At 68.8% G+C, this 11,080-nt stretch overlaps 1 protein-coding gene across 1 annotated transcript in view; it reads right to left on the bottom strand.

Annotated features, from left to right (window-relative positions):
* Positions 1 to 525: 525 nt before the first annotated feature.
* The window catches only part of PLCH2 (phospholipase C eta 2), a 30,338-nt gene continuing 19,783 nt past the window's right edge, over positions 526 to 11,080 (bottom strand). Inside the window, exons 12-22 of the mRNA XM_090268477.1 lie at positions 9,267 to 9,353; positions 8,829 to 8,911; positions 8,323 to 8,420; positions 8,055 to 8,237; positions 7,653 to 7,760; positions 7,054 to 7,178; positions 6,891 to 6,975; positions 6,555 to 6,701; positions 6,071 to 6,150; positions 3,754 to 4,051; positions 526 to 2,368 (exon numbers count right to left, since the gene is read on the bottom strand). Coding sequence (XP_090124603.1) covers positions 1,122 to 2,368; positions 3,754 to 4,051; positions 6,071 to 6,150; positions 6,555 to 6,701; positions 6,891 to 6,975; positions 7,054 to 7,178; positions 7,653 to 7,760; positions 8,055 to 8,237; positions 8,323 to 8,420; positions 8,829 to 8,911; positions 9,267 to 9,353 — 2,541 coding nt within the window. The 3' untranslated portion in view covers positions 526 to 1,121. The remainder of the gene's footprint in view (positions 2,369 to 3,753; positions 4,052 to 6,070; positions 6,151 to 6,554; positions 6,702 to 6,890; positions 6,976 to 7,053; positions 7,179 to 7,652; positions 7,761 to 8,054; positions 8,238 to 8,322; positions 8,421 to 8,828; positions 8,912 to 9,266; positions 9,354 to 11,080) is intronic.

The raw sequence follows: 11,080 nt of genomic DNA, 5'->3' as shown, positions 1-11,080 counted from the left end.
CCTGGGGCCCAGAGGTCTCCAGTGAGGGAGAGTGCCCCAGCCTCCCAAGGGCCTCTGCTGGGACAGCAGGCTGTTCCCCGGTGGTGGAGCCAGCTGCACTACCCACTGCCTGAGGCAAGAAGATAGGTGACTGCCCACTGCAGAGGTGGGGGGCGGGGGGAGACACAGCGGGCTGGCCCCAGCAGACCCTGTGGCACGGCCAGCACCCCAGCTTCTCCAGGGAAGGGGCAGTCCTGGAACCTGGCGTCATTGAGACGAGGTTAAGGCAGCCAGGGGTGCGGTGTCCCTGCCCAGGGCCAAGGTCTGCCCCCAAGGCGGGGTGGGAGGCAGCAGGGGTGTATGCCGGGGCCATCCAGTCCAGCACAGCCCTCCGCAAGCAGGGTCAGGCGTCCTCGGACCTTGCAGACCCAGGAGCACAGTGCAAGGCCACGGGAGCTGCAGGCCGGCAGTCGGCCCCACACAGAGAAAGCACGAACATGTCCACTGGAGTTGTATTCAGGAATTTTTAAAAAAGATTTCATTTATTTTTAGAGAGGGGATGGGAGTGAGAAAGAGGGAGAGAAACATCTGTGTGTGGTGGCCTCTTGTGCGCCCCCAACCGGGGTCCTGGCCTGAAACCCAGGCCTGTGCCCTGACTGGGGATTGAACCAGCGACCCTTCGGCCCAGAGGCCGGCGCTCCGTCCACTGAGCCACCAGCCAGGGTGGGAATTTACAGTCTGAAAAGTCCGTACAGAGCAGGGTTTGTGCAGAACAAGCCAAGCACAAGGAGCGGCTCAGGGCACCCGAGCGGGGCTGGGCAGGCTCACCCACACGCAGCCACACACAGCCACGCAGCTAAGACCTGGGGACCGTGGGGAAGGACTCGGCACCATTTTAATGTCATAGAAGCTTTGTGTCTAAAAATTTAAACATCTCTCTATGTATATAGCTTTAAACGGTGGGGAACTTGGCCCAGCGATGGACATCCTCTCTCCAGGAGGCGGGGTGGGGGGCAGAGGGCAGGGCTGCCAAGGGGCACGCAGCTTTGGGGACCAGCTCTCTCCACATCTTGAGCAGACACTGGACCCTGCCCTGGCCGCTGGGTGAGGGGAGGGCGGCTGAAGCCCCACTGGGGGCTGGGTCAGAGTCTGAGCAGCAGGCCTGGGGTGCTCTTGGGGACTGGCGCATCCCCAAAGCTCTCGTGGCCCACGGAGCAGGCGCCCTCAGGGGTGCCCCGCTCCTCCTCCGGGAGCCCCTGTGGGCCCCGCAGCCGCTGCTGACGCTCCTGGGCCTGGCGGGCCCGGCTGGCGATGGCACGGACGCGGCTCTGGCTGCGAGACGGGCGCCGCTGGAAGGCCGAGCTGCCTGCCGCCCCTCCCCCGGCAGGGCCCAGGCTGGTGGGAGACGTGATGTCTCCCGCCTGTTGGAACGCTGTGAGCCAGCGCAGCTGCTCTGTCAGGGGGTCCCGCCGCGGCGCCCGCCCCGCCGGCCCCTTCCCAGCCTGGCCCAGCCTGCAGCCCAGGCGTCTGCCCAGGCCCTCAGCGTGGGGGACAAAGTCATCGGCAGTCAGGTCCCCCAGGCTCTTGGACTTGGTGGACACAGGGCAGTCCCCAAGGCCTGCCAGCAGGAGGCATCCCCAGGGTGGCCGAGGGGCCAGGGCCCAGGGCCGATGCTCATCAGGGGCTGCAGCCCACAGGTTGGGGCTGGACTTGCTCTTGGTTGCAGAGAGGAAGTCCAGGCAGGCGGCCGAGGCCAAGCAGGGCCGCGGGGGCAGGTGTCCAGTTGGGGCCCCCGAGAGGCTGTCTCGACCCAGGCCCAGACCCAGGCCTGGCAGGGAGAGGTCAACGACCGTGTCGCTGGACGACAGGCTGGAGGAGGAGGACACACTGTCGCTGTGGCTGCCCGGCTCCAGCCGCTGCCATAGCCGGTCTCCACCTGTGGCGTCCGAGCACAGGGCCGGTGAGGGCCTGGCCAGGGGCCATCGTCCACTCAGGGGCTCCGAGGGCACCTGGCCCTCGCTTTTGGCCCTTCTGACCAAGGGCCGGTGCCCCAGGGGCCGGGGCTGGCCCCGGCTGTCCGTCTGGCTGCTGGGGGCCACTTCGCACGCCCCACCAGGGCCCCTACCATCACATGTCTGCTGTCCGCTCTCGGGAGCTGGTTTTGTGTCCCCGTGGCTCTCGGTCCTGAGCTGGAGGGGCACAGTGGCTCCCAGAGCTGCCCCTGGGGGCCTCTCAGCTTTGGCTTTGGGTCCTGTGGAACCCCAGGGCCTTCCCCTCGGGGGGCTAGGCGGGGCCGTCTGCAGAAGTGGGGGGCCGGGGCCCAGGGCTGGCTCCTCAGCAATGGTTTCCAGGGAGGAGGCCGCCCACTGCACGGAGAAGGAGCGGGTGTCTGCGGGGGGGAGGGAAAGGAGGCGTCAGGCGAGGGCCCGCGGCCTGCACCCACGGGACACAGTGGCCCTGTGCCCTGCCCTCCGGCGGCCCTGCGGCTGGATCCTCCCGGGCCAGGGCAGCGCAGGGCACACGGGGGACCAGCCCCGTACCTGTCACTCGGCTGCTGCTCTCAGTTCCTAACTATGGAGGCAGCATGGGGACAGAAAGGAGAACAGGGTGGTCAGTGGGGGGGGGGGGGGGGGCTGCTGACCCGTGGACAGACAGACAGCGAGGGTCAGGAGCAGGAAAGGGAGCAGGCTGGCTCAGCATCCCTCTCCCCCAGTTTGGGTCCCCCCCGCCGTGACAAAGTGCTGCCGCCAGCCACGGGCGTGGACTGTCCAGTGCAGTTCAGACCATACAGGAATCCCCAGGGCAAGGGGCACGTGCGATCTGCTCCGCCTGGCGCTTGGCCAACTCTGAGCTCAGTCCAGGAGTCTGGGGGCATCTGGGTCAATGTCCCAGAGGACTGCTGTGCAGGGTCAGGCGCCAGGACAACGCCAGCCTGGCCCTGGAGGGAGACCGGGCTGGGACTGGACCCTGTGCCTGGGTCCTAGGACGGCCAGGGAGGCAGGGCCAGCAGGGCACTGGTTTTCACCAGCCTCAACTGGGCCACAGGCCTCCGGGACAGCCTGGCTTCTGTCCCACCTGAGGTGGGACATTCCAGGGTGAAGGTGGCTGTGGCCGGCCCCTCGGCCCCTTGGGGATGGGGGACTCTGAGGGCAAGAGAGCCTGGGGTCAGTCTCGGTCAGGTGGGGGCTGGGGGCCCGCAGGGCAACGACAGAGGGAAGGCAGATGCAGGTGCTGAGCACATATGCCGCGGCAGCTCCGGACACAGAAGTGCAGCGGGGACAGCCGGCCAGGCCATGCCAAGGGCTGGGTGTGCCACAGGAGACGCGGGGGGCGCCCTGGTCTTACCGGTGGAGAACACCGGGGATTGACTCCTAATCTCCTCCAGCTTTTGAACGAACAAGGCACTCATCTCTCCCTGCAGGGCCCCCTCGGGCCAGTGCGGGGCCACCGCGGGGCTGCCCGGGCTGCTGGAGCGGGAGGACGCGGAGCGGGCGCCGCCCGGACCCTCCGAGGCCCCTGCACTGCTTCTGCCCGGGGCCGCACAGGGGGCGCCCAGCAAATCTGCCCGGGCCAGGGGCTGCTGGCTGATGGCCACACACGCGCCCACGGGCGCCGGGCTGGGCGGCCGCCCCCCGAGCAGGCCCTCAGCCTCCTCGCCGGTGCAGGAGCCCACCACGCACTTCATGCAGGAGGCGGCCACCCCGGCAGGCCCGGGGCCCTCGGGGGCACGCAGGAGCCGCCCCTGCCCAGGGCTCCTCTCTGCCGGCACCTTACCTCGGGGGCTGCGGCCTCCGGGCTGCTCCCGGGCCGGGGCCTCCACAGCCGGGCCGGGGCTGGGCGGCGCAACGCCCAGGGCCTCCCCCTCAGAGCCCACGTCCCGAGAGCCCAGGACCAGCTCTGGAAAGGCCTTGAGGCCTGGCTTCTGGCTCTTGGCCGGGGCGCTGGCCGTGCGCCTCAGGAGCCGTTGGCTGACGGAGGGCCGGAGCGGGGGCCGCCCAGCAGCATGACTGTCCAGAGAGCCGGGCTTTGGGCCGCGGAGGAACAAGCCTTTTAGGCCCAGGGCCTGCTTGACCTGCAAGAGAAGGAGCCCACATAGCTGGCGGCTGGGCACCGGGGGCCCGGGCCTGCCCTGCCCAGCCCATGGGCACTTGAGCGGGCAGTGACCTGGTGGTGCCCGCTGCAGCCCAGGGCTCAGCTGGGTGAGGGCATCTAGGCGTGCCAGGACAGGGCCACCCAGGGCCGTGTGCAGGGCGCCTCCACTGGGGACATTGGCTGCCACAGCCTCCACGCTGACCAGGGTAGTGCCCTGTCTGCACCACGTGGCGCAAGCAGGTCTTAGGGCAGGCAGAGCCCCCAGGGTTCTCCCAAGCTGAGACCTCAGAACCTGCCACCACACTGTGCACCTGTCATGGGTTGCACGGCCCCTAACCCTGGCAGGTGGTGCCTGCAGGGCAGTGCTGGTGTGGAGAGAAGAACTGAGAACCGGCTGGAAGCAGGCACCGCCGAGCTCCCGTGGGCCCGCCCCCGGCGCTGCAGGCCCAGGAAGCAAGCACAGCCAGGTGCAGGCCAATGGTCTGCTCTCCACACCCCGGCCCGGCCCATGCACCTGGAGGTGCTACCTCTTCCAGGAAGTCTTCCTGGACTCCTGACAGGCAGTCTTTCCCAGCCTCTCCCTGTGCTCTGTGCACATGGCCCCAAGGGCAAGGCTAACGCCAGTTTGGTGGCCCCTGAACTGCTACTGGCCCAGGGCCTTTGTGTGTGGCAAGCTGGGCCCAGGAGGTTCTGCAGGGCCTCTCCTGGCAGCCTCCCTGCCTGAGGGGGGCAGCTGGAGGTCCCCGGGACCAGATGGTAAGGGCTAGAGAGGCCAGCAGCTGCATCCCGAGTGTGCAGAGGCCAGAGTGACCTCGCATGCAGAGACCCCAACAACAGCGACAGCTCCCCAATGACACAGTTGCACTTCTGTGCAGAGGTGTCACAGTGGCCAGCACTTGAATCAGCTTCCAGACTCAAGATCCCAAATGCAGAGCAGTTTGGGCAAAGTTGGCTGGAAGGTCATTTAGAAGAAGGTCCAGGATTCAAGCTCAGAGTTCCTGATCCCAGGACCTCCCCCCCCCGGCACTGGACGTTGGGGGCACGGACAGGCAGGGGACACATGGGGGTGCAGAGAGGGGAAGGAAGGGGTGGGGCGGGGATGCTGGGAGAGCTTGCCGCCAGAGGCCGGACACGGGCTTGGGGCAGGGCGCGCGCACAAGAGGCCTGGCCGAAGTCCTGGACCTGCTTCGTAAATGCTGCTCGGTGGCTGAGGATGGCCCAAGGGCCCTGGAACCCCCAGGACCGTATCACGATCCGTGTCACATGAGCCGACAGTCTCTGCAATGCTACCAGGAGTCATGGATGCTAAGGGCTGGCCTGAGCATGCGGGCGGGGCGGCGGGCTGAGGGCCCAGTGCCGGGGTACCTGCGTGCTCCTAACGGGGCCGTGCTCCTAAAGGCAGACTTGGGACAGAGAGAACCCACTGCAAGACCAAAGAGACAGAGTGAAGGCTGTGAGGCACAGACAGCGGGGGCGCGGAGCCCATGGAGACCAGCGCACACGACAGACAGACGGACGGACGGACGGACGGACGGACGGATGGACGGACGGACGGCAGACGGCGACGGGCAGCTGGGAGGCCTGTGGAGCCCAGTCCAGCCGGCAGCTCGGCCCGTGGAGCGTGGCAGGAGAGAGACGGTTAGTGATGGGACCTGCGAGGGGCCTCGTGCGCGCCTGCCTGGGCCCTGACGTGGGGCCAGGGAACCCTGGGCGGGGCAGACTGGGAGAACGCCAGCCGAGAGGGCTGTCCCGGGGCAGCAGCCAATGTGCTGCGGTGCAGGGTCGGGGCGAAGCCAGGCAGATGCCTTCCGAGGAGGGACGGGGAGCCAGGGGCCTGAGAAGTAGCGAGAGGCACGGGAGACGCAGGAGACGTCCGCCTCCTAGTGCCCCCACCACCCACTGCACGGGGGGAGGAGCAGGCCCGGCGGGGTCCCCAGCAGACCCCACGGCCCTGGGGTCGTGGCTGGGTGGCTGCGGGCAGCCTGCAGGTGGCACTCACCTTACCACTGACGTCACTGGTGGCCACGTGGACAAAGATGGAGGCTTCCTCCATGCCCTCCAGGTACACGTGCCGATAGCCTGAAGCACCGACCACAGGTCAGCCCTCTGCCTACAACCCGTGAGCCCAGCCCAGGGACTCTGCCTCCTCTGGGAAGCCTGCCAGCAGTGGTCTGGACTACAGGGACCTCTTCCTCCTCCTAGGGGCTTGGAGAGGGGCTCCTCAGAGTGAGCTCCCCTCGCTGCCCACAAAGTACCTGCCTCCTCAACTCCCTCCATCCCCAGGCACCCCCAGGGCAGAAGCCAAGTCACAGGAGGAAGCTGAGCCCACCCTGCCCAGCATGCCTCTGCTAGCCCACGGGGACACTGGTGTCCACGGGTGACACTGGTTGGTGTGGGGATGCTGGCTGCAGCAGGAGAGGCTGGCCTCTGTGGGGACATGAGCCCAGGACTCCGCCCTCCCCGCCCTGCCAGCCCCTGTCCACCTGGCATCATGCTGCTGAAGGGCAGTGTCCTCTGGCCGATGAAGTCACGCCCGATGGGGTCGTGGTCCCAGACGAGGAAGCGCACCAGTGCCACTTCCGGCATGTGCACCACGAACACCAGTGTCTCCTCCCACATGGGGTTGAAACCTGGAGGCCACCAAGAGGAGGGGCTGTCACTTCCCGCCCCAGCGCCAGCCTGGAGGCTACCTCAGCCCACACCCTCCGCCTGGACCAGCCGCATGGCGTCCAGCCGAGGGCACAGCATGGACAGCTCCTTGGGTCCTGGGAGGCGGCCTTGGCACGACCGGCACGCGGTGTCCCCAAGCACACCCTCACCGTTGTCGTCCACCACGCGGGTCTGCTCCTTGCAGCAGTCCACCGGGAGCCCGATGACCTCCACCTCCACGTAGGGGTCGATGATCTGCAGGGAGGGCAGGGTGAGGCCAGGGCTGGCGTCTGCACCGCCGCTGCCCACCGAGACCCGGCGGCCACCGCCTACCTCCCCTCGGTCCCCCAGCATCGAGTCCCGCGGCTTGGGGAGCTGTTGCCCGCTGATGATCCGAAGCACCAGCTGCTTCTTGAGCTGCCCGGGCAGGGGGTCCTCGGAGTTGGGGTTGAAGGTGCCTGGGGGGGGGGGTGCATGAAGCTGACGGGGTAGGACGAGCCCCCCAGCAGCGTGGCAGCACCGTGAGAACCCCACTTACTGGACATGAGCCCCAACCCAGGAGGGAGGGCAGGCAGCGCTCCAGCGTGGACCCTGGGACCTCCATGCCACCCTGTGACCTGAGCACAGCTCGTCCCCTCTGGGTGGGCCAGTGCCTGGGAGCACAGCGGGTGGGCACTGGGCGCAGGTGACGGGTGACAGGGCAGTGGAGCTTGCAAGGCTGACACCTCGAGCAGGTGAGTGCAGAGCAGCCCAGAGGGGGAGGGGCGGGTTAGGGTCCCACAGGAGCAAAGCCAGGTCTTTTCTGCACGTGTGTCCCAAGAGGAGTAGGGAGGCTCCCGCTGCAGGGGGGGGAAGGGGGCTCCCTAACTCATCCCTGCCGATCTCAGCACTACCCTCTGCCCCTCGGGTCCCCGGGTCCCCCAGGGCCTCACCCTGGCACATGCATTGAGGCTTCAGCACGTAGCCACAGTTGCCATTGGCACTGAACTTGGCCCGGTTCAGCTGCAGCATCCGCCCCTCTGACTGGTAGTTCAGGGCAACTGCAGGCAAGGATGTGCAGTGGCCGGTCAGCGCCCGGCCGGAACCTCCCGCCAGCCGTGCACCGCCGCCCATGAACCTGACAATCGCCGGCATGAGCAGGGCCCTGAGGCTCGCCGTTGTGCCATCAGGGCCACGCGTCCAGGCAGAGGCCCCCCCCACCCCGGCCCTCAGGCACCAGAGGGACTAAGGACCCCCCCCCATGCCAGGCTAGTGAGTGGGCCGACAGAAGCAGCACAGGCCGGGCGCCGGCCGCACCCCTCTGGGCCCCTGAGCCGCGCAGCGGCGCCACCCACCCATCTGGCAGCCGGCGTTCCAGAAGGGCTGCGGGTTGTAGTTGCTGGAGTCCACGCGGTAGGAGGACGGGTAGATGCGGGACAGCTGGTGCTGGTTGAAGCGCAGGTACTGCGCCGGCTTCTGCTGCAGGACCTGCTGGGCCTTCGTCTCGCTGAAGGACGACACCTGCCAGCTGGACGCCACTGCGGCCGCCCACGGCCAGCGTCAGGGGCGCTCCGGGCTGGGGCCCCGCCCCCCCAGGCCCCCCGAGCCCGGGCCGCTCCTCACCCTCCGTGTCCACGTCGTGGGCGCCCACGGACTTGGTGTACTTCACCAGGTCTGACAGGGCCCGCGAGAGCTGCATGGTCTTCTTCTGCCGGGCTGCCCTGCGGGGGGGGGGGGGGGGGGCGGGCGTGGGGGTCAGCGCCCTGAGGTCACGCCCCTCCCGACTCGGGCCAGCCGGGGCACCCTGGTCCGAGAGGCGGGCTCCAGGTTAGGCCAAATTCATGGGTTCACGTAGAACGTCCATCAAGCGTCTGCCTGGCCCTGAGCTCTGGGAGCCAGGACACGTAGTGGATGTGCTCAGAGGGGACGCTGGGGCGGGGGCAGCACGAAGCCCCCCAGGGACCGCCTCTCTGACCAGATGGGACTCCTGGAACAAGCCCAGGGACCTTCCCCGGGAGCCCCCCGCACCCCCCACTGCCCCGCCCCAGAGCGGTCCCCGGCCTGCGCCTCCGACTTTGGCTGCGGTCCCTGCTGTCTATTCAGGGGTCTGGGGTCGGGCAGGCGCTGACCCGCGGCTCTGGCTGCCCTGCAAGTCAGGGTCCTCGTCCACCTCTTCCACGCTGGCCACCTTCTTCAGCTTTCTGCTCCTTTTCTGTGTACAAGGAGGGCCGGGTCAGGTCAGCCCCAGACCCGGCCAGGCCGTCTGCAGAGGCCAGGAGGGTGCAGGAGGTCATCCTGGGGTCCCGGCGCCCACCCTGCCCGGGGAGGCCTGCCCCGTCCTCTGTGGTGCTTCTCAGCCGGGGCCTCAGGTGACCTGAGCTCAGGACATCGGCCGGTGTGGGTCAGGGGACGGCCACGGGCCCTGCGCCATCTGACCAGGGCTCGGACCCCAGCACCTGCAGCTGGCTATGCAGCCAGGAGCTCTCAGGGAAGACCCCCCTCTGGCTGGCGCAGGGACAGCGGGGCATGGGGGTGCAGGGAGGACCCCAGCCCAGGAGCCCCCCAACCTTGCGCTTGGAGAAGCTGCTCACGAGGAGCCGGCCGTTCCGTCTGCTGGCTCCAGCATCCTCCCCCAACTCCGTGTCCTCCTCAGCCTGGGAGGAGGGACAGACGGAGGGACAGGGTGAGCCCAGCGCCAGGCCAGGTGGGCAGGGGCAGCCCAGGTGGCCTTTCTGGATGAGGCAAGGGAGCAGGGCTGGAGGACGGGGCACCGAGTGGGCTGGCTGCCTTCCCGAGCCCCACGGGAGGCACCACCCGCACGGAAAGGTGGCGGCCCCAGCGGACACGCCGCCCCAGCTGCTGTTTGAAACTCCCTGCGCTCCCCGCTCTGAGCTCTTCCGGCAGACGGTGCCGTCCGGGGGGCTGGGCCGGTCCTCAGCCAGCTGCTTATGTAACAGCCTTCCTGGGGGGGTGGTCACCTCTCCCCCGTGCCGCCTGCTCCCTGCCGTGGCCCAGGTGTGCCTCCTCAGACACGTGAGAGCCCCGCCTCCCCACAGCCGCGGCTGCTTCCTGTCCCCCCTTGGGCCACGGTGAGCCCGTGCGCCACCCCGTTTACAGAACATCCACGTCGGGGCTCTGGCCCGGCCGGAGCTCATTCACACCAGGGGAGGCCTCCGCAGCCACCGCCTGCCCCCCGGGCCCCGCCCAGCTCTGCTCGGGACATGAGGACCCCATCCCAGGACCTGTCCCCATTCAGGGTGGCGGCTGGCTCTGTCGGGCTGCCGGGCACCTGCGGCTGAGGGTCCACGTTAGAGGGGCTTCAGCCAGAGGCAGGTGCACATGCGCCCCCCCCCACACACACACACCCCGCGCGCATACACCCCGCGCCCCGGGCCCCCACATGCTCTCTGTAAACTCCCCCTGGGAGTGCCCAGTGCACAGGCCCCCACCTCCACGCCCCGACCTGGCAATGCCAGCCCCTCACCCAGGAGGCGAGCAGGTGCCTGCGGTGAGGACTCTGGTCCCTGGGGGCGGGCAGGACCGTCAGCACCTGCCCCCCGGGCAGAGTGGAGGGAAGGGGACCCCAAGAGCCCCCCGTGGGCCTGTGACGCTGCCCACCACAGCTCATGCACTAGGAAAGGGAAGAGGGCCTGGGGCAGTGTCGGGGCTCCTGTCCCCAGCAGCTTCCCTGCCCTCTGCTCACTCCGGCCCCGGCAGCAGCTTGGCCACCCCCGCACCTGCAGGGTCAGCAGGGCCACCTTGTGGGCTCCTGCCCCGGACACGGGTCTGCCCTCCTGAGTGACGGAGGGGCCTGTCTGTGCCCTCCTGGGCCTTCTGGGCGGCGGAGGGGGGCACACAGAGAGGCTCTTGGGAATGCCGAGCCCCGCACCGCCTCCGAGACGCCTCTCCCACGGCCCTGGCAGCGCCAGCCTTGCCCCCTCGTGTCCTTACGGTCCTCGTGCTGGCCGAGGCCCCGGGAGCCCCGCTTAAAGTGTTCACCAGTGTGAGGCCAGCGGGCCTCCGCTCCTTAGACACTGCTCGAGACCCCCACGAAGACCAGGAACCCGGGACCCGCCAGCAGAGGCTGCCTGGCCCAGCATCCCAGAGAAGTGGCTGCAGCCAGAACCCCTGCGCACCCCAGGACCGGCCGGGGAAACAGCACCGGCCCCCAGGGCGGCTGCAGGCAGCAGCGCTGTTGGCAGTGGGGGACCCACACTGGCCCCTCCGGCCCCAGGACGCAGCCGGTGCTCACGGAGAGCCTGGCGGGTGGGGGAGTGTCCGCACCTCAGACGCAGCGCGGCTGCAGGCCAGGCCCCTCCCGGCTGAGGGGGTTCGGTCCTGGACGCGCTGGGGGGCGGGGTCTCCTGCAGGGGACCAGGCC

Source organism: Furipterus horrens, unplaced genomic scaffold (genome assembly GCF_987537825.1).
Source record: "Furipterus horrens unplaced genomic scaffold, mFurHor1.1.pri manual_scaffold_3, whole genome shotgun sequence".
Lineage (NCBI taxonomy): Eukaryota > Metazoa > Chordata > Mammalia > Chiroptera > Furipteridae > Furipterus > Furipterus horrens.
This window is presented reverse-complemented; position numbering and strand designations above follow the sequence as displayed.